Source organism: Molossus molossus, unplaced genomic scaffold (assembly GCF_014108415.1).
Source record: "Molossus molossus isolate mMolMol1 unplaced genomic scaffold, mMolMol1.p scaffold_m16_p_14, whole genome shotgun sequence".
NCBI lineage: Eukaryota > Metazoa > Chordata > Mammalia > Chiroptera > Molossidae > Molossus > Molossus molossus.
In genome coordinates, this window is record NW_023425349.1 from 10195133 (window position 1) to 10215711 (window position 20579).

General features: G+C 52.4%; 1 protein-coding gene across 2 annotated transcripts; it reads right to left on the reverse strand.

Moving 5' to 3' along the window:
- Positions 1 to 573: 573 nt before the first annotated feature.
- LHX2 (LIM homeobox 2) lies at positions 574 to 19658 on the reverse strand. 2 transcript variants are annotated; one of them, XM_036261270.1, is made up of 5 exons: positions 18953 to 19658; positions 17298 to 17500; positions 15997 to 16400; positions 10212 to 10417; positions 574 to 1461 (listed from the first exon to the last, which is right to left on the reverse strand). In XM_036261270.1, exons 1-5 carry the CDS (start codon positions 19070 to 19072, stop codon positions 1174 to 1176), a joined length of 1221 nt encoding a protein of 406 aa, XP_036117163.1. In that variant the 5' UTR covers positions 19073 to 19658; the 3' UTR covers positions 574 to 1173. The 2 variants fall into 2 exon arrangements, with proteins under 2 accessions (XP_036117163.1, XP_036117162.1); XM_036261269.1 differs by having other exon boundaries at positions 725 to 1461; positions 15997 to 16424; positions 18953 to 19118.
- Positions 19659 to 20579: the final 921 nt, after the last annotated feature.

Genomic DNA, 20579 nt, shown 5'->3' on the forward strand with positions numbered 1-20579 from the left:
CTGCGGACCAGAGAGTCCCGGGTTCAGTTCCTACTAAGGGCACGTACCTCTGTTGCAGTTTGTCCCCGGCCCGGGTTGGAGTTGTGTGGGTGGCAGCCACTCGATGTGTCTCTCTCACATCGATGTGTCTCCCTCTCTCTCTCCCGCTCTAACTGAAGATAAATGCAAAAATGTCCTCAGGTGAGGATAAAATACACACACACACACACACACACACACAGTGCAAGTAATCAGCCTAGCATACTTATTTAATATTTGAATTAATGAATGGGTGGTCTTTTTGTTTACATACCCTTCACTTAGCCCACATCATGCTGTTAAGATGCACTCATCTCTGCCTCCGCCTCCACTCTAAAGTCCTTGAGGGCAGATACTTTCTCAACTTCATCTCTGGGTCTCACCAGGCAGCCTGAAGCCTGGCACAGAAGAGGGGCCCCATGAATATTATAAATGAATATTTATAAAGTATAATAAATAATATAAATAAGGGAAGAGCTTGGAATTTATCTCTAGGCTTCAATATGACTCGAGTCATCTGGATTTCCCACCAAACTAAATAGCAGCAGCATCAACTAGTTTCAATAAGTGGTTTTATTACTGGTTAGATTTTACAAATTCTGATATTCGAACAGACTTCCACCTTAAAATTCTAAAACAACAAAGCGACCGTTGGAGGGGGTTTGATTTTTCCTTTTTTTTTTTTTTTTTTTTTCTTTTTCTTTTTAGGACTATTCAAAGTAACAAACTTTTTTTTTTTTTTTTTTACATTTTTTTGCTCTGGTCATAAATATACAGAGAGAAAAAGAGGGAGAGAAAAATGAACAAGTCGTCCAAAGTATGGAGATAAAACAGTATTCCTAAGGCACGTGGCAGTCTTTGAAAATACAGAAGCTCTAGCCAACTTAAATTATTTGTTGTTCTTCCTCGCTCAGTCCACAAAACTGTACAATGACACAAATGTTGTGTTGCAGATAGATCTTCCAAGTAATTCTTCAGTCCGCACCACTGCGTTAGCCCGACGCGCAATTAGCGTCTTCCTCTGTTTCCAGGCGAGATCCTAAAATGTGGTTAGTTAGTTGCTCAAAGCCTCTATTTTAAAATACACTTGGAATTCAACTAAAGATAATTTCTTTTTTAAAGAAATCGTGGGGCAAAGGGTGGGGGCGCGAGTCATTAGAAAAGGTTGGTAAGAGTCGTTTGTGAGGGGCTGTGAGGCTCGCGGCCTTCCAGGTTGCCAGGCACAGAAGTTAAGACAGACGTCACAGTTGGCAGGGTGGGGCTAGTCAAGTCTGTGAGGGTGGTGGGCGTGCTGGAGGGGCTGAGCGAGGCGTTGGAGAGCTCCGAGGCTGGCCCCGACGGCGTCCCCGTCTGCAGCGCTGCCTCTGTCGCCTTGTCCACGCCCGTGTTTTCCTGCCTTAAGAGGTTGCGCCTGAACTTGGCCCTGGCGTTCTGAAACCAGACCTGTGCAGGGCGGGAGGGAAGGAAGGGCTGGTTAGGGGGAGGCAGGCAGGGAGGAGAGAAGAGCCGAGCATCCCCGGACTGTTTAACTCAGAGATGCTAATCAGTGCTTTTCGGAGGAGAGAATTAAAAGTCAGGTTGGCAATATTTTGCTCTCACTGGCTATTACTGGGTTTCCTTTTCTGTTAGAAGGTTCCAGAGCTGAGCCAAACTCTGTAATATTGTAGCCACTCACCATATATGGCTATTGAGCACGTGACATCTAACTTGCTTCAATGTGTCTGGTCTATAGGTGAAAACACACAAGTCACTGAAGATTTAATACGAAAAAAAAGAAAAGTAGACTATCTCAATAATACCTTTTATACTGGGTACATGATGAAATGACCATCTTTTGGATATGCTGGGCCAAACAAAATATATTCTTAAAACTAATTTTACCAGTTTCCTTTTTGCTTTCTTAATGTGGCTACTAGAAGTTTTTAAATGCAAAAATTACATATGTGGTCACGTTGCATTTCTTTTAGACAGCGCTGTTCTGGAAGATTCGTTCAAACCAAATCTTGATTGTTTTTCACGACGGTTGAGATTCGTTTTTCTCAGCAGTCGTCTTTAAGCACACAATAGATCCCACAAGTTCTCGTTGGTACAATTTTTAACGGGTTTCAGGGTCACTAAGTCTGGGAAATACTAGAATGGTGTAAAGAACACAGGAATCAGTCAATAAAGAATTACTAAGAGGAAGAAAAGGACACCGATCCCACTCCCCACCACCATTAGCTGGAGAAGCCGGCGCTCTCCGGGACCTCTGGGGTTCAGGTCTCAGGGCAGGGTGGGCAGAGTGGGCACAGCTGCCAGGGTGGAGCAAGGCGGAGGCTGAGACCTGCAGGCTCCCGTTCCCCACCTGCCACATCCCAGTGCCATTCTTGAGGGAGGCAGGGAGGGCTGCACGGTTGGAACTGAGCCTGATATGAAAAGAATACCTGAGGTGCAGACACATGCACCCATCCACACCCACACCTTTGCACACGAGCCTGTACACACTCGTGAAGATAAGCATAGAAACTCATCTAAAAAGCCCGCCCCACCAAATCTGCCCACCAGTCTAACTGCAGAGATCTGGCTGTACCCAGGGGTCCTCAAGGGCCTAGGAAATCCAGGCCACTGTGGGGGTGGGGATAGGGTTGGGGGGCTGTATCTCCTAGAGAAAGAAGCCCAAGAGGCAGGGCCCCCTCACTTCCCTTTGCGTGAGGAAAACACCCGCCAGAAGCCTCTCCATAAAACACAGGGCCTTGGGGGATTTTGCAGATTCTCGGGTGTCCAGTTGCAAATTTCCAGATGTGCCTGCATCTGCCTGTCTTCCCAGTGTCTCAGACGGGTGGGAAGGGCCGGCGCCTGGCCCCACCCTCCCCTGGGGACCACCCCAGCTACAGGGGCCTGTGGCTTCACACCCGCCTTTTTGGTGGCCTAATACAATTTGGGCTCAATTAAAAGCACAGCCACCACAATCCTGGAGTGAGGAGGGAGACACGGACCCTGTGAAGTCGGGGAAACAAAGCTCTCTCCCCAGCACACTGGATCTTCCCAGGAAGAAAGCACATTTTCCCTGGCCTTTCGCCCAGAGCCAGCCCATCACCTCTTGGAGGCTTGCAAATAAGTCCAATGCTTCTAAAACTACCCTCCACATGCTCTTCTTGGCTGGAGAGGTCTTTCCCTGCCCGGCCTCCAGAAATCTACACGGGTGAGACTGTTTATGGCTGGTCTTGGGAATGGCTGATGGAGAAAGGCCCAGAGGCCCTCAGGGAGAGGAGGTGACTTCCCCAGTCTCATGACTGGTCAGTTGGGGAAAGCTGGAGCTTTGGTGCCAACTTTTGCCACTGTCCTGGCCTTGTGTGTCGGTCTATCCAAATGGCAGCTGGAACAAGGAACCCTGGGGGTGGCAAGTGGCTCATGGGCCCAGGGCTCCAAGCCCTCAGGAAGAGCTGGAACTGGTTGGTTAGCTGTGGGCTGTTTGCCATTTCTCCACTGTTGCCCCTAACAGTGGTTTGTAAACAATGACACCATCTTCCACAAGCCCGTCTCTGCCTCACTAGAGCAGAGGCACTGGGAGGCTGGTGGATGATCCTCAACAGCTCAACTGTTCTGGGGTTTTGTGTTGGGTCTGTTTTTCACCTTAAGCAGGGCTTCTCCAGCATTCTCTCCCGGGTATTTCACAGAGTCCCCTTCTGGGTGCTGATGGGACAGGGACCCTGTCTGAGTCATCTTCCTGTCATGGCACCGGGACTGGCAAAGATTAAGAATCAGTAATATGCATTGAGGTAACAGTAATAATAACACACCATTATGGACCTCTTACTATGTCCCAGGCATCGTGCCACCATCTAACATGCACAGTCACAGGTGATCTGCATGATAAGCCAGGCAGGGGACACTACTATTATTATCCTCCATTTTATAGACTTCAAGTCACAGAGGCTCAGAGAGGTGAAGTTACTTGTGCAAGGTTACACAGAGGCCAATCTGAGATTGAAATCCAGGAATCCAGGACCACCCGCTACACAAAGTCCGTGCTCTCCCCACCACCTATTCCTGAGTTAGTCAGCAAGTGAATGAAGAGACGAACGGATGAACGAATAAGTGAATGAACGAATAGAGAAAGTAACTGTGGTGCAGTGGAAAGAAAACTGGATGTAGCTTCCAGTTCTGGTTCTGCTACTGACCAGCCAAGGGTCTGGCCTGCCTCAGTTTCCCCACCTGTACAACAAGAGGGTTAGAGCATACCACATGATCGCTGTGGTCTCCTGGGTTCTAACGGGCTGGGGTTCTAGGGCAGCTGCAACAAGGAAGGAGATGATCTGCTCTACCCACCCGTCTTCTGAAACCGACAGCCCTCGCTCTGCACTTGTGGGGAGTGCCTAGGCTGGGTGGAAGCAGAAGCCCCTATTGCGACGCGCCCCTCCTCAGGCACCAGCTGGCCCTGCAGGCTACACTTTGCCTCACAAATTGCTTTCCCCAGGATTCTTTCAGCAAGGAGACCAGGAGGGCCAGTGAGAAACCACTTTGCCCCACGAATGCCCTCCTGGGTCTCTGAGAGAACCAGAAAACGGGTAAAAGCTTCATGCCCAAAGCGTCCACTGTGGCATTTTTTAAATGACATCAAACTAATGGCTGCATCCCAAGTGTCCCACCAGATGGGGCAAGTGGAATTCATGACACAGCCACTCCACCCAGTTAAGAGGAAATGTCTTATGACAAATGTTATGTGAGAAAGAAAAGAATTTAAAAATTATGTATTGAAACTTTGTAACAAAAATAATAATGATGAATATTAGTCAGTGTCAGGCATTGTCCAAGCAAAGTTCTAAGCATGTTACGCACATTAAGTCATAATAATGCCTTATAAGGTGGGCACAAATATTGCCAGGTGAGGAAACTGAGGCAGAGCCCAACCAAAGAGGTGGAGCTGAGATGTGAAGTTGGGTGGGGTGGGTTCATGCCCTTGCACACTACTTAACCTCTACACTGTACACTAACATTATTGGTTTCCTATGCTCTTCTGTGGGTAATTTCCCCCTATTTTTCTAACCTGTCTATATGGTGGTTCTATTCTTTTATAAAAATTTTAAAAGGTTTTAAGGAACCAAAAATAATAAGCACCGGACTGGATAACATGAACACTTGGTTCCAGCCCAGGACTACAACTACTTTGCTGTGGGGCCTTGGGCAAGTCACTCTGCCTCTCTGAGGTTTGGTTTCCTCTCTTCTAAAATGAGAGATTCAAGTCAAATCACCCATGAAACGCCATATGCGACTAGACTGAACACTCCCCACAGCCCTGTGCAAATAAACAATGCTCACTTTCCCCATTTCACCGGTGGGGAAGCTGAGGCTCAAAGAACTGAAGTGACTGGCCCTAGTTTAAAACCTCCCCTCCTGAGGGAAGCCATTCCCGACTACCTCCTTTACCACGTCAGGCCCCTGCGTTGTGAGCTCTCATTGCGGCCCTGCGTTTCTCCTTTCTAGCACTTCTTCTGTTTTATTTTTGTCAAGAGTTAAACAAGGGTTCTGTGGCCACGTAAATTTAGAAAATGTTAGATTAGACCAAGCTGAATCTCTTCAAGATTTCTCAGTGCCTATATTAATGCTAACGTGCTCTGTTCTCCAAGACAAAGACATTGTTAACCTTTAGCATTTCCCAAACTTATTTGGTACCAGAATCGTTTAAAAAAATATTTTTATTATGAGATAGTTCACATATAGAGAAAAATATAGAGACTAACCTTATCGTCATTTTAATTATTTCTACAACACCCTGTGCACCTCTGTCTCCCCTCTGGAGTGTACATTCCAGCAAGACCTGTTCGCTCTCTGGTCACCACTGAATCCTTGGTGCCTCCAGCCCCACCCAGAACATGGCAGAAGGCCAGTGTATCTGTCGAATAAGCAAGTGAGCAAAGGAAAGCTAGCGTTCCCACCTCCTGAGTTCTCACACAGATTAATAATGACTAACTCCTTATCCCAAGGATGTTTTTAAACTGTTGGTCAATATGTATTTTCTTTCAAAGGCACACCAGGAGCCCCTAAGGAGACCTTCTTCACCCATCCAAATCAATCAGCTCACCACCCTGTCCCCCAGCCCAGGGCATCTTAACATTCTGCCTATATGGCCCTCCCCCAGAAAGGGAGGAGACTCAGAGAGGCACTGCTGTGCTGAGGAATGGTCTCCAAGCGTTTGCAAAGCTTAATTTCTTAATGGACCTCTGTGCAAGGGGCCATTCTGTCTCCCAGTTACTTTGCCCACTGATGGAAGTCAGTATTATGGTTGTCATGTTGCTAAAGGTTACAAACTTGAGCACTTTTTGGCCTTACAGCAGGATTCCTGCTTTCCTACCAAGACATGTCGTGTCTGTCCAACCCCCCCCCCCCCCCCCCCGTCCTGCTGCATTCTGCAGCTAGATCCAAGGTGGGAGGGTCACAATCCTTGCACTGTACTACATTGGAAAGGGCTATGGAATCAGACCCTGGCTTTATCACTTACTAGCTGTGAGATTCTGGGCCAGGGTCCTAGCCTCTCTGAACTTCATTTCCTCATCTGCAAAATGAAGATAATTTTTTTAAGTGTGCAAAACAGGTTGGTAGACTAAACCCTGATATGTCACTGTGTATGACACTAACGTGCATTGAGTCTCTAATATATATCCTATAAGTTACACTTTATCTCATTTATTCCTTGCAACCACCTACTAAAGTATTTAGTATTACCTCCATTTTATAGCTGAGGCTCAGAGAGGTTAAGTCGCTTGCTCAGGATCACTCAGAGAGTAAATGGGAGAGCTGAGTCTGGACCTCACATCAGCTAACTCCAAATTTCAGTAGAGATAGTGCATCCCAGGACCACCACATTGGTGGTGCTTATGCATTGCTGATGCAATAACAGGCTGGAAACACACACACACACACACACACACACACACACACACACACACACACACACCCTACATCACCCACCACTGGGAACACAGCCTCAACCTCAACCTGTCCCAGCCATGCACTCTCTGAAGGGTTGAGGTGGACCACAACCTGCAGGGGGCACCCAAGGCCTAGTACCATCCCCCTGGGGTAGACAAGTGATGTGACAAGGAACCATTTCACAGGCACCTACTCTGTACCAGCAGGCACCATGCTGGGGCCTTCCCATTCATCATCTCAATCCTCAGAAAGCCTCAAGGTGCAAATTATTATCACCTCCATTTCACAGATAAGGCTCAGAGAAGTTCAAGTGCCCAAATCACACTTCTGGTTAAGTCAGAAAGGGTTTGAAAGTCTGTTACCTTCCAAAGCCACACCATCAGCTGCGTCTCCCAAATCTGCTCCCATCCCATCTCCCCTAGCTGGCCCATCAGCAGTCAGGCCACCTGGGAGCGAGTCCCACCCTGCCAATGCCTGGCTCCTGTAACCTCAAGCAAGTCACTTCATCTCACTAGGTCTTAAGCTTCTCATCTGTAAAATGGACAGGAAAATATTAAGGTAAGATAGATGCTTGACAGTGAGGCAAGTGTATTTCACAGGCCTTTCAGAGTTCCTGACACAAGGAGCACATAAACATGTACTGATTGGTAGAAACTCAGTAACTGTCAGTGTTTTTCTCCCTCAACTAGTTCTGGGCTCCTGGCTTTTCTGAGTCACCGTGGTAGAGAGGGCATGCAGGTGTGAGGGGTCCTGGCTCAGGATTCTAGGGGAGGGGGGACAGGGCAAGCATTCATGCAGGTCCCTCAGGTGAATCATTCTTCACACATAGGGTAGTTGGTCCCTCCCCTGGTCTCCCACAGAACAATCCCCACAGCTGATCACACCATGATGAACTGAATGTGGATCTGTCTCTACACCTCATAGGTGATTTTCTTCAGGACCAGGACTGTGGTTCATTCGTCTCTGTATCTCCAGGGCCTGGTGCTAATAGACATTTGGTTAGATGAAAGAATGAAAGAGAACTATGCTGAAAATTCAATTTGCTCATAAATCACACAACCAAGTCTCCTACCTCACCAAGGCCAGCAGAGATTGGTTCCCGCTTCAGATTCAACTACGGGCACTTACTCTATTTCATGTAATCTGGGTAACTGAGAGCGGTATGTGCCCTAAGGGTGCCCATTTTACAGATGAGAAGGCTATGGCTCAGAAAGGGTAACTAATTTGTCTAAGACACACAGCCAGTGAATGGAGGAACAGAACCAAACCCAGCTCTGCCTGACTCTAAGTCCCTGCTCCTTTCCCAGCCTGCTCCCAGAGACCGACTCATGAAACAGCCCCCACCAACATGCCATAAGGGCATCTGGATAGGGTAAGGGACAAAGTATCCTACTAATCAGAGAAAAAGCAGAGGCTTCGGATCCTCAGTTCAAATTCACCTAGGGCTGAGGAATGGAGGGCGTGCCAAGGAAGGTCCCTCGACATAACCCTAAGAAGGTCAAGTCCAAGGGAAACAGACACGGTGTAGCAGGGTCTGCATCTTGGACTGGTGCAACAATGCCCCTGTCAGTTTGGAAACCAGGCCAGAGAGACTCTCAGGCAAAACAACCCAAATAGGAGGGGCAGGGCCCGCAGGAGGAGGAGCGCTAGGGGCGGCACCCGGGCCCAAGAGAGGCGCATCAGCACCCCATTGGCCAACCCTCACCTCCCTCGCTATGTCACAGAGCGACCAGGGACAGGGCTGCCTCAGACTCAGGGCTCCCCAGAGAACTTTGGACCCTTACCCGAAACGCAGTCTCATCCCAACACTGCTGCCATCACCCCCAAAAGGTTTTATTTTTCCATTTTTCTTTTTCCTGACAAATTCATAGGAAAACTTAGGGCAGCTGTGCAGCCCTCCTTGCCGCCATCGCCCTCATTCCTTTGGTGTCGCCTACCCCTGCCTCACCCCTCAATCCCTGAGGACCTGGGGCTAGAGGGTGGGTCACTTCATTTGTCCATTTCCATACTCAAAATGTGCACTGCTATCCCTACAACCATCCATTCTGAGGAATAAATTGGTTAGATTTGCTATAAAGGGGGATATTCTCCTATCTTATTGTATGAGTGGGGACACTAGAGTCCAGCGACCAGAATAATCCTTCAAACTAGTCAATATTAGTTAATTCATTCAGTTAATATTATTCTTAGCTACCATCCACTGGGCAGTTAAGCGTCAGCCACTGTGGAAGACATTTATCATCTCCATGGCTTTTCTATTAAGCCTGTAGCATAGGTCATTTTTTTGTGTCCGGTCCACATATGAGGAAACCGGGGCTCAGGAGAGTTCAGTGACCTGCCCAGGAAGTAAAAGGAGGAGCTGAAGAGTTGAGAAGAGGTGACCTAAAGCTCTGCCACCAGTTTGAGTCACAGAGCAGCCTAGAACTCCCCAAACGGGTTTTTACCATCTTTGGGGATGGTGGACAGACCTTTTGGAAATCTGGTAATGGCTCTGAATCCTCTCTATCAAGAAAGCACCCTTACATTAAAGAATTGTACACCTGAAACCTATATAATTTTATTACCTGATATCACCCCAATAAATTCAATAAAAAGGGGGGAAACACTCTCATAGGCAAATGCAATTCTGCCAAGTTTCAGAGGCGCCCACAGACCCAGGAGAGGCCCCCTGGACAGCCCAGGGTATCTGCCCACATCCACCCTCCTCCCCAAACCTTGCTTCTGGAAGAGTCTTAGAAACAACAAAGAGACAGAAGAAAAATCTAGAGAGAGGTGGAAAGAGAGAGAAACTAGAGAGAAAAAGTGAGCAGTAAGGAGCAGAAGGAACTAATGGCTAATAGCAGTTGCCTTGGACGGGTCTCCTGGGATGAGGGGCCAAGGGTCGGGGGTGGGGGCTCTGGATTTATCGGAAATGTTTGAACCTTTTACAATATGAACATATATGAGTGTCACTTGAGTAATAAATAACAAATATGAGTTGTTTACAAGAAAGAAAAGAAACCGAGTATAGAGACAAAGAGGGTGGAGGGATATACACACGTACACAACAGAAACATTGAGAGACAAGATTCGAAGGAGAGAGACGTAAAGTTAGAAAAAAAATGGAAATACAAATAGAGACAGACTGAAGAGATGGAGAAAGAGAACGGAGAAAAGTCAACAAAGAGAAAGGCAGACCTGGGGAGGAAGGTCCTCCCAAGGCCCCTAACCCGCGGTGTGGTTCTGCCCCAGGTCCTGGCAGCCGCAGATGCCCCCACCCCATCCCCGGGCCGGCCCCAGCTGACCTGGAGGACCCGCTTGGTGAGGCCTGTCTTTTGCGCGAGCTGCTTCAAGTCCTTGGCGTCGGGGTTGTGGTTAATAGCAAAGTAAGACTTCATGGTCCGAAGCTGGTGGTGCTTGAAGGAAGTGCGCATGCGCTTCGTCTTCTGGCTGCTGGGGTACGGCTGGTCACGGTCCAAGTGCTCCGCGTCATTCTCGTTGCAGCTCAGCGCTAAGGGGGCACGCAGAGGCGGCAGGTGAACCCCCTGACTCGCTCCCCACACACACTGCCTTGTCTACACCCTCCCCCCGAGACACCAAATGTGTCCAGCCTCGGGACTACACGGGGATAGAGATTATCCCCATTTTATAGATTAATAGGGGAATTTGAGGCCGGGGAGAGTGATCTGCCCAGAGTCACTCAGCTAGGAAATGCTGGGTTTAAACTCAGCTGTAGGAGAATCCAAAACACATTTGGAGCCACCGTGTTACAATAATAATAATAATATGAACAATAGCAACAACTACTATAAAACCTGTTGAGGGCTTATTCAACTCCAGAGGATGTGCGGAAGGGCTTCAGAAGCATGTTTTCACTGAATCCTCAAAACAGGTTCAATCCCCTATTGAGCCAGGCAATATTTGTGCCTTTTTTATTGACATTGAAACTGAGGTTCAGAAAAGGAAGTCACACTTGATGTGTCACATTCAAGGGACTCCGGAACCCTGAGCCTTCCTGTCCCCCCCCCCCCCTTGCACTTCCTAAGGAGGGGACTGTCATGGGTCTTCCCCGACAGGGCAGCCACCTGGAAGTTGCTAACTGACATCTCTCCACTTGCTTTCATTTGGCATGTATCAGTTCCCACATCCAAAAGTACTGTACATACTCCTGGGCTGTGGACACTGGGTCAGATATTATATTTTATAGTTTAATCCTCACCTCTGCCTTATGAGGCAGTTGTTGCCCAGTTTTACAAGTGGGGTGAAAGAGGCAGGGAAGTTCATGGATCTTTGGAAATCTCAGAGTGGCAGAGTTCTAACCAGAAGGAAGCGGGAGGAAAAAATTAACATGTATTTGATGCCTAGGGTATGCCTTTGACTTTATATACATCATGGGCCTTCACTACTGCTCATTGGGTGGCCATTGCTATTCACCCCATTTTACAGATGAGGAAACTAACACTAAGGGAAATGAAGCCATGTGCACCACTAGTAACGATGAACCTAGATTCACTGCTGTAGTCCTTGCCTTTTCTCTCCACTACACCACAAAGGCAGGCAAAGATGAAGCACGACTCTTTGGGGAACCCGTCCCCATCCAGAAGGGGCCCAGCTGGGGCCTGGCTGTCCATGCCTGGAAGGCACTAGGGGTAGAGGACAGGGGTGGAACCTCAGGCCTCAGAAAGTTGCTTGGCAACCTGGCTGCTGATTGAGACATGCAGGATCCCTCTCCAAGATCCCCTAGTCACATCCGGAGCTATTACACACATAAGGTCTTACTTTGGGGAAAGCTTCACAGATTAATTCAGCCCCCCAAAAGCGGACAACTGGGAATATATCTTGTTCCCCGTCACATGCCCACAATAGAGCTGCCAGATATAGCGAGTATTGTGCCCAGTTAAATTTGAATTTCAGAAAACAATGAGCAATTTTTTAGTATAAGTATGTCTCAAATATTGCATGGGACATATCTATACTAAACATTTATTTATTATTTACCTAAAATCCAAATACTGCATGGTATGCACTTACACCAAAAAAGTACTTGTTGTTTATTTAAAATTCAAATATTACATGGGATATACTTACACTAAAAATTTACTTGTTGTTTATCTAAAATTCATATTTAACAGGGCGTCCTGCATTTTATCTGACAACACTACCTCAGAAATACTCCTGCTCTCCTGGTGACCTACTCCTCCCTCTGCCCAAGAGGGAATAGCCCCTTGCAGAAAGAATCTTGTCCCTAACCTTAGAGCTGTCAGCAAGAGGCTACGCTTCCTAAGGGTCCCTTTCCACAGTCACCCAGGCACCCAAGTCCCCCACTCCCACCGTACTCCCACTGACAGTGCCCAGAGTGAAGAACATGGGTCCAACAATTAAAAGGGGATCAAAAAATGGAAGGCACTAGGGGTAGAGGACAGGGGTGGGATCCATGAAAACTGCCCTGCCCCCTCTTGTGGGAGGAAGTGGTCTTCTTCTTGCCCCCAGTCCCCAGCTCCAGGAGGGTGGGGCAGGCCTCCCCACAGGGGATCTCTGGGCCCACCCCTCTGCCCAGCTCCCTCCTGGGCCTTGCTGCTGTTAATGAGCTCCATGGGGACCCTGGCGCTCCAAGCACCCAAGGGATGTGGCCGAGAGTGGCCTAGACTGGGGGGGGGGAAGGGAGGGAGAAAGAGCAGAGAAAAGAGAGAAAGAGATAGGGGTAGAAAGACTGGGAGAATGAAGAGAGAGGAAAGAAAAGGGGGCGGGAAGAGAAGATGGGCAGAGCCAGGAAAGAAAGAGGAGAGGCAGAGGAAAAGAAAGCAGTGGAGACAGGGAGAACCAGAGAGAGACAGCTACAAAGACAGAGAGAAATCAGGAGAGTCACAGAGAGAGCCTGAGGGGACAGTGAGGCCCGGAAATAGGGAGGAATGTGTGGTGGAGGGTCCAGGTTACAAAACTAAATCCCCGGACTTAAGAGACCAGGGAGACCTATTCTGAAGACGTTACTGGCTGGGAGTTCGAAGAGGGAAAAGGAGGGAAGGGAAAAGAGGAGCCCAAGGTAGGGAGGCTGGGGCCTGGCAGGGAGCTACGCTGCGGGAACAAGCCCGCGGGAGTAAAGTGGCAGTTGGGTCCAGATTTGGCTGGTACCCCAGACCCTCTCTCGCTCACGCCCCCAGTGCTGGGGGCAAGTCGAGATTCCCCAGGATCGGATCCGGGGAGGAGCGAGGGGCAGAGGGGAGGAGGAGGACTGGGCTTTCTCTCTTCTTTTTTATTTTTTTTCCTCTCAATTAGGCCGATTCAATGGAGCTAAAGAGCTCGTAAAATCATGAATAATTTACTCGTGATCTGTTATTAACCCATCGGGTTTCGAGCTCTTGTCGCTGGGACTGAACCCGTAATCAAATCTGACTTCGCCTCATTTTACTAAAGACGAGATTGTAGGTTCAATTGTCTAAATAATGGATTGGAATCAAATCAGTAATTACGCCGCCAGGCACACACACACTAAAAGCTGGAGCTGGGGGAGGCCCGGGCGTCCGGCGGGTCCTTGCGGGACTCCCGGGCCGTGGAACTCAACGCCCGGCGCAAAGCGCGCGGCCAGGGCCCCTCACTCACTCCGCCGGCCACCTTGCCCGCTGCTCCTGCCCCGCTAGCGGCTGGGGGGCGGTTTCAGTTCAGCCTCCGGGACCAGGGCTGTGCTCTCCAACACGAGGGGCAGCCGGAGAAGGGCCGCTGCCTTGGGCACTGCCCCGGAAGGCCTTTCTGACCTGCGGCCCGAGACTCCAGCTGCTTTCCCTCAACGGCAGCGGACCCAGTGCACCCGACGGCGCCTCCTCTCCGCTCAGCCCGAGCTCACTGCGCTTTAGTCCCGTGCGGCCGCTCCTCCACCTCACTGTCCCCCCGAGCGACGGGCTCTGCAGCGTTTCTGTATAGCTGGGCCCCTGGGTGCGGGACACTCGCACAAACAAGCTCCTGCCTTCAAGATTGGAAACACTCACACACAGACACTTGCCCCATATACACCGCTCACATTCGCAACCTTCAACCTTCACGGTCCTCCTTTTCCAGTCCCAGCCGCCCTCCACAGCCCACGCTGCTGCCTGCTGCCGTTTGTCTCCTGCCTGTGCCGAGAGGAGGGAGGAAGACAGCGGCCAAACCTGGGCAGGCAGGGCGGCCGGCCGGGAGGGACCCTCTTTCCCAACCTAGTCCCGGGAGCCCCGAATAAGCGAACCACGTGGCCACCGGATATGCACTCGTTTGCGCTCGCGGATTCTACCAGTACAGGAAGCCCGGGCCAAGCTAGGCCAGAGACGTACACACGGAGATGTGCAGAGGGGTTAGAGAAACAGGGAGACACACGAAGAGAGAGACAGTGACAGAGAAGGGGGGACAGAGAGAGCCAGAAGGGAAAAAAGAAGAGCCAAAGAAAAAAAGAGATGGCAGGGGTGGGAATGTCTTGTAGAGGTGCCAACTCCCCTGAAACACAGCCTCCAGCCACATCTTGCTTGGTGTGGCGCGGCCTCACCAGGGACAGTGGCTGAACAGCGAAAAGTACAAATAAATCTCTGAACCTTCGACCTTTCAAATCCAAACCCAGTTACAAACCTGCATACTCCGGAAAACACAATCCTCCTCCCTACCCTCCGTGTGCCCTGTGGCCCTGCGCCTGCTGCTTGCTACAGAGGCCGACCCCACTTGATAAATAGGCACGGCTTTGTTTGGGGGACCTATCTGGACTTGGTTTAGTCTATTTTCAAGGTGGTGGGAGATGAGGGATGGAAGTTTTAGAGAACAGTATCTCTGGTAGAGCCTTCAACAAATCTATAATCTGCTGGCACAGACCTTCTGTGGCCACTTCGCCATCTACCAGACTAGGAGCTGCACTTTGCTCCAGCTCGGTTCACTGAGACACACACGCCCGTGATCTTCCAACAAGCAATTTCGTTGCATGGAACAGGGGAACCCCACCCGCCCCTTATTTTCTTCCCCAGCCAGCTCAGATTTTTAAAGATCAAAATAACCTGACTTCTTCCCCACCACTGCCCTCTACACAGAGTCCCAGGTTTGTCTTGCTTTGTTTTGTTTCCATTTATGCATTAGATTAAGGGGAAAAGGAGGGGAAAAAACAAAATCTCCGAATCTGATTCTGTTACAAACGAAAGAAAGAAAATAATTGCAAATAAACTCTATCTAGTTCAGAAGCTGGGGGAGTCATAAACCTTTCCCGGCAGTGCAGACTTCGGGCAGATGTTGACGGTTCAATTTGCCGGGCCCCAGAACCTCCGCAGCTGTCCTAAGCGGGGAAGGGCGCCGGAGGGGAGCAGAGCCTCTCCCAAACGGCTTGGGGTTCAAAGACGCCGGAAATGCGAAACAAGCCCTCCACCCTACCCTGGCGCAAAGCCTACTCGGGTCTCATCCCCGGCGCTGGCTTCTGAGGGTCCAGGCTCTCATCCCAGCGCCCCGCTGGCGCCCGGAACTCGGAGGAAGGAGCCTGGGGAAAACCGAGACCTGGCAGAGCAGACAGATTACAATGAACCATCCTTACTCAAGCGGCTTCTGAGCCGAAGTTTCCCGAGCCTACAGCACTCAGGACATTTCACAGGACCGCTGCATGCCAACCCCATCTCGGTGCCCCCATTAATGCCAGTTCTTTCTCTTGGGTCTCTCGCTGCCTTGCCTGGCTCATTCATCACCCAGTTCCCGCCCTCAGCCGCGCAAACCCAGAGCCTGTTTGGTGTGGGCTCCACCTTGCTTTCTTTATTACTGTACTTACTTTCTGCCCAGCAAAGTGAGGGTAAGGCCCAAACCAAAAAGCCGCCTCTAAAAAATTTCTCAGGGACATGGCCCTGTACCAGGGCAGCAAGACACTAAATCACCCTCTAGCCAAGGGCATATGAGCTGGAGCCTAGAAATCTAAGGTCCCTCCAGCCAGATCGTATGATGCTTAAGGCCTAGGGAAGTTAAGGGATAGAGTATCCAGAGTGCTGTATACATAGTGCTGTATATATACATGTACATAGCACAGAGATTCATTCCGGCTCGCAGGCATGGACGCTAGGCACTTTCCCCCCAACCCGACAGTGACGCTCTGTGGGCGCCTGCACTCACCAGCGTTGTAGGCCGCCAGATCCGCCCCGGGGCCGGGACTCTTGCGCTTCCTCGGCCGCCCCTTCTGCACGGTGCCCACGCCATTGTAGTAGGGAAGACCCAGCGGGTTGGCCCCTGCTGCACCCAGCCCTGCGCTCTTGGCCGCTGCTGCAGCAGCTGCCGCCGCCGCCACGTCGGCGTGGTTGAAGTGCGCGGGGTACTCGCCCTGCAGCAGCGCCTCGAAGTGCAAGCGGCAGTAGACCAGGCTGTCCTTCATGCCGAAGTGGTCACCCGTGGTCAGCATCTTGTTACACGTGGTGCACGTGAAGCAGTTGAGGTGATAAACCAAGTCCCGAGCCCGCATCACCATCTCGGAGGCCGAGATGCCCAGGTGGCAGCGGGCGCAGCGCTGCACAGAGAACCGCCTGTAGAGACCATCGAGGGAGGGACTGTGGGGACACACGGTTGGTACCCCCATATTCCTCCTCCAGATGCCGCTGCTGCTACTGGGGGAATCCTCTCCTCAAGATGGGCAGCGTGGGTCTTAACTTGGAGGATGAGGGAAGAGAAACTAAATTTTGGCCTAGGTCTGAGCCTACCCCGAAATACAATGCCCCCTAACCATGTTCATGCCTACAAAAGCTTCTTAACCCAGAGCCCGAGCAAGCCCTCGGAAAGCCTTTGCTTGGGAGTGGGGGAGAAACTCCCCACTTAGCCTTCCTCAAACTTTAACCCTGCCCTCCACATCGGCTCTTGGGAATCCTACAGAACCTTTGTAATTTGGTTAAAAACGCAGAGACAAGGAGAGAAAGAAGAGAGAGAGTATATAAACAGACTCTAACCCTGAACCCAGAGAGGAGAAAAACGGAACCTGGACGGAGCCTATTGGTGATGATTTTGGTTCTTTAATCCTGGCCAGCTTTCACTCCCACTTCCACGAAAGATCTGGAAATGCCCCCAGCTCACCCTCCAACTTTGTTCTACAGGAGCCCAGGCTGCCTGGCTTGGGGGGAGTGCTAGTTTCGTTCCCTCTGGTTGACTTAAGAAACTTCAAAGGGAGGGGGTGCAATGACCCCCCCCCACCCAAGCTTAGTTATGGTCTAAGCTCAGAAGAGGGCAGCTTCTGCTTTTCTCTGGGTCGCTGCACTTCACAGACCTTTCCAAGAGTGCCCCCCAAATTGCTGTGTGTAAAGGTTGTCCCCCAATTCGTGCTGGCTTAAAGAAGGGAACCCTCCCTTGGGACTGGAGGGAAAGGAGACAGGCAAGATTGCCTCTGCCATGGGGAGTCCTGAGGGGCACTGGGTACCGAGGTGGGGGGCTACCTGTAGTAGTCTTCCTTGCAGTAGATGCTTCCATCCTTGCTGAAACAGGTGAGCTCTGACTCCAGGTTGAGCTTGCACTCGCAGCACTTGAGGCAGCGCATGTGCCACTGCTTGTCCACCGCCAGCAGGTAGTAGCGGTCAGAGATCTTGCCCCCGCAGCCTGCGCACAGCGCAGCTCGGTCACTGCTGATGGACGGCATGGTCTGCGGAGGGAGTGAGGCGGAAGACTGCAGCGCCTGCGTCAGCCTTCAACCCAGCAGCCCCGCTGCCACCAAGGGGAAACTGACAACCAAAGCTCCCTCTGTAACTGACTAAGCCTAAAACTCAAAGAAAGAAACCAAGGGTGCCAGTGCGCTTTCTCCACCCCAAAAGGCCCATATCCAGAAGGCTCAGAACCCAGGCCGGCACACACAGCCCCAGCGAACCACACGTCCAGGAGGGCTGCTGGCCTGGATAGATCTCCCCTCTTGTCCCCTCTGCGCTTTCCTCAGAAAGTCTCAGGCTGTGTTCAGCGGCTGAGGCAGTGGTGGCTACCCTAGTCAAACCCTCCAAAAGCTCCCCCAAACTGTTTCTTACAGAAGTCACTTGGTTGGTCCCCAGGAAAAGGGGTAAGATGACCATTAAAAGTCACCCTCCACACAGACTCCTCTCCAGAGATGCAGAGAGTTCCTGGCACCCAGCCCCAGTGATCTCTGGATCCTTGAGCCAAAGGTTCAGGTCAGGGCAGCTGGTAGGTCCCAGGATCCTGAGGGATGGTGAGTGGGGTGCAGAGGCACCCTCAAAGTCTCTAGGTGCAGAACAGGCCCAATCCAAATTGCAGGCTAACCAAATTGACAGGCTGAGATGGTTTAACCCAGCCGAGAAGACGGAGACACTGGACCTGCTGTTCTTGCTTTCTGAGCAGAGAAACTTCCTGCGCTCCCCACCTCCTCTGCCTCTAAAGGTCACTTCTGGGCCCGGCTTGGGCAACGTCTGCTCATCTAGCCCCCAGGGAGGTCTGAGGCAAGGAACTGACTATTTGGGGCTGGGCCGGCAGAGCCAGGTGTGGAGATTCGAATGGACTCTGCTTCTGCGAGAGCCAGGCCGGAGCCTGAACTACTAGCCCTGGCCTGGCCAAGTACAACGGGCCAGGAGGCCCAGGTCGCGATCAACAAAAAAGCGTGGCCCAGAAGACTTCGTCCCTCTGAAATTGTGCTGGGAAGAAAACCCCGATTACCAGGAAGCGGGATCAGCCCAAGCCGGCTGGAGCCCCAATGCTCCCGGTTGGTTCGCCCTTCCCTGCGCCGCCGGCAGCCAGGGCCAAGTGGTGGAGGAGAGCGCAGGGCTGGTGACCAGAGGGCCCCGCCAAGTGAGAAGAGAGTCATCTTGGGCCGCGGGTAGGACTTCGCTCTCACTTAAGGAGGAGTGCTCTCTTGTACCCTCTGGGTCTAAAATTTCGGTCTCAACCTTGTTTCCCTCCTTTCCAGCAGCCCGATTACCCCCGGCAGGAGCTATGGGCCTTGCATCCTGTCCACGGATCTTCCGCGCCCAGTCCCGTGCGGCACGAAGGACGCTCCCCAAAGTGCCCCCAAACTTAGGGGAGTAGAGGCGCAGACCGATATGGCCCCGTCCCAGCCTGTCCCAGCTTTCGGCCCGACCCGCAGCCGTGCGCCTACCGTCTCCGTGTCGCCGCGGTCGATGGCGGAGCTGATGGCGGGAGCCTCGCTCTTGGCCCTGCGGTCCATCTCGTCGATGACCCCATGCACCTCGGGGCCCGACAGACTGTGGAACAGCATCGCGGCGGGACCGGCGGGGCCGGGGGCGCGGCTCCTCCGCGGGAGGGCTTGCCCCCCGCCTCAGCTGCCTGGCGCTCTCGGCACTAACGGGCCCGGTGCATCGCCACCACGGCCCCGGCCCCGCCCGAGCTCGGCTGAGCCCCCAGGCCGGGCGCCCGCGGGCCAGGACGCCTCCCGCCGAGGCGCGGGGGCAGCTACATCGCGGGGGACGCCTGGGCGGCGGCGCCAAAGCCGGGGTCACAAGGGCAAGGGGCTGAGAGGAAGGAGGAGGGAGACCGGAGCAGAGGTCGGCGGCCCGCCGCGGGCGCTTTCACGCCGCGGGCATAGCCGACCCGGCTTCGGCGCCCGGGGCGCGAACCAGGAGCGCAAAGTCTGCCCGAGGCAGGGACGGCTGCAGTTGGGGCTCACCCGGGAGCGGCTAGGTACCCACGGCGGCCCAGCTGCCTGGACCTCTCCACTCCCTGGGGTGCGTCTCCAGCCCAAGGCGACCCACTTAGACGCTGGGTGGGCGACTGCAGTAGGGGTTTCTCTGAAGCCAGCGAGCCGAGCCGAGCCACCAGGAGAATTGAAGAGGAGGAGGAAGAGGAGGAGGAGGAGGTGGAGGAGGAGGAGGAGGGGGAGAAAGAGGAGGAGGTAGAGGAGGAGGAGAAAAAGGAGGAGGAGCAGAGTGGGAGGAGGAGTCGCCGGGCCGTGGGCCCAGCGGCGCGCCAGGCTCTCCAAGAGCGCCGAGCCCAGCCCCGGCTCTGCAGTCCGCGCCAGCCAAGCGTCCGCGCCTTTTCTACAGCCGCGCCTGACATCACGTCCTGCCACCGCGCCATTGGCCGCCCCGCACCCCAGCCGTGGCAGCGCGTGCTCCGGGAAGGCGGGAGACCCGAAAGGGAGGGGAGAAGCAAGAGGAGGAGAAGAGCCACGAGATGGTGGGAGCTGGTGGGCGAGGTTGGAGGGGAAGAGTGAGGGGGAGGGAGGAGGGAGAGCGGGGGGGGGGGGGGGGGGAGTAGTGGAGTTTTTAAGCTACTAACAGTTTCCTGTGATTTCTTCGGGAAGGAAAATTAAACCCTTTCTCCCCGCGGTCTCCATCCTGAGAAGACGCAGCTAGAAGATGCTTGAAGAGGTCTCACTCCAGTCTCCCCTCGGAACGGACGGGAGCCGCTGCCTCGGGCACCGGGCTGGAGAGGCCCGGGAAGGCAGGCCTGGGGTAGGGCTTCCAGAGCCTTAGGCTGCTTCCTGCCCAGTTGGGCCTTAGGGCCAGCCTCCGAGCCACAGCGGACAGCCGGAGGCTGAGCAGGCCTCCTGGGGACCGGGCTGAGCGAGAGAGTCAAGAGACCTCCACAGAGGCAAGAGACCTAGGGAGCTGTGACTCCCAGAGTGGGGGGTGGTGGGGGGAGGGTGAGGTGGCAACCAGCTTGTCCTCACTCCAAGCGAACTAGGGCCTGATTTCTTTTCGCTCTTCCCAGTCTCTCTCCAGCCTTTAGGAACTAAGAAAGGCATGGGTTTGAATCCAAGTTCT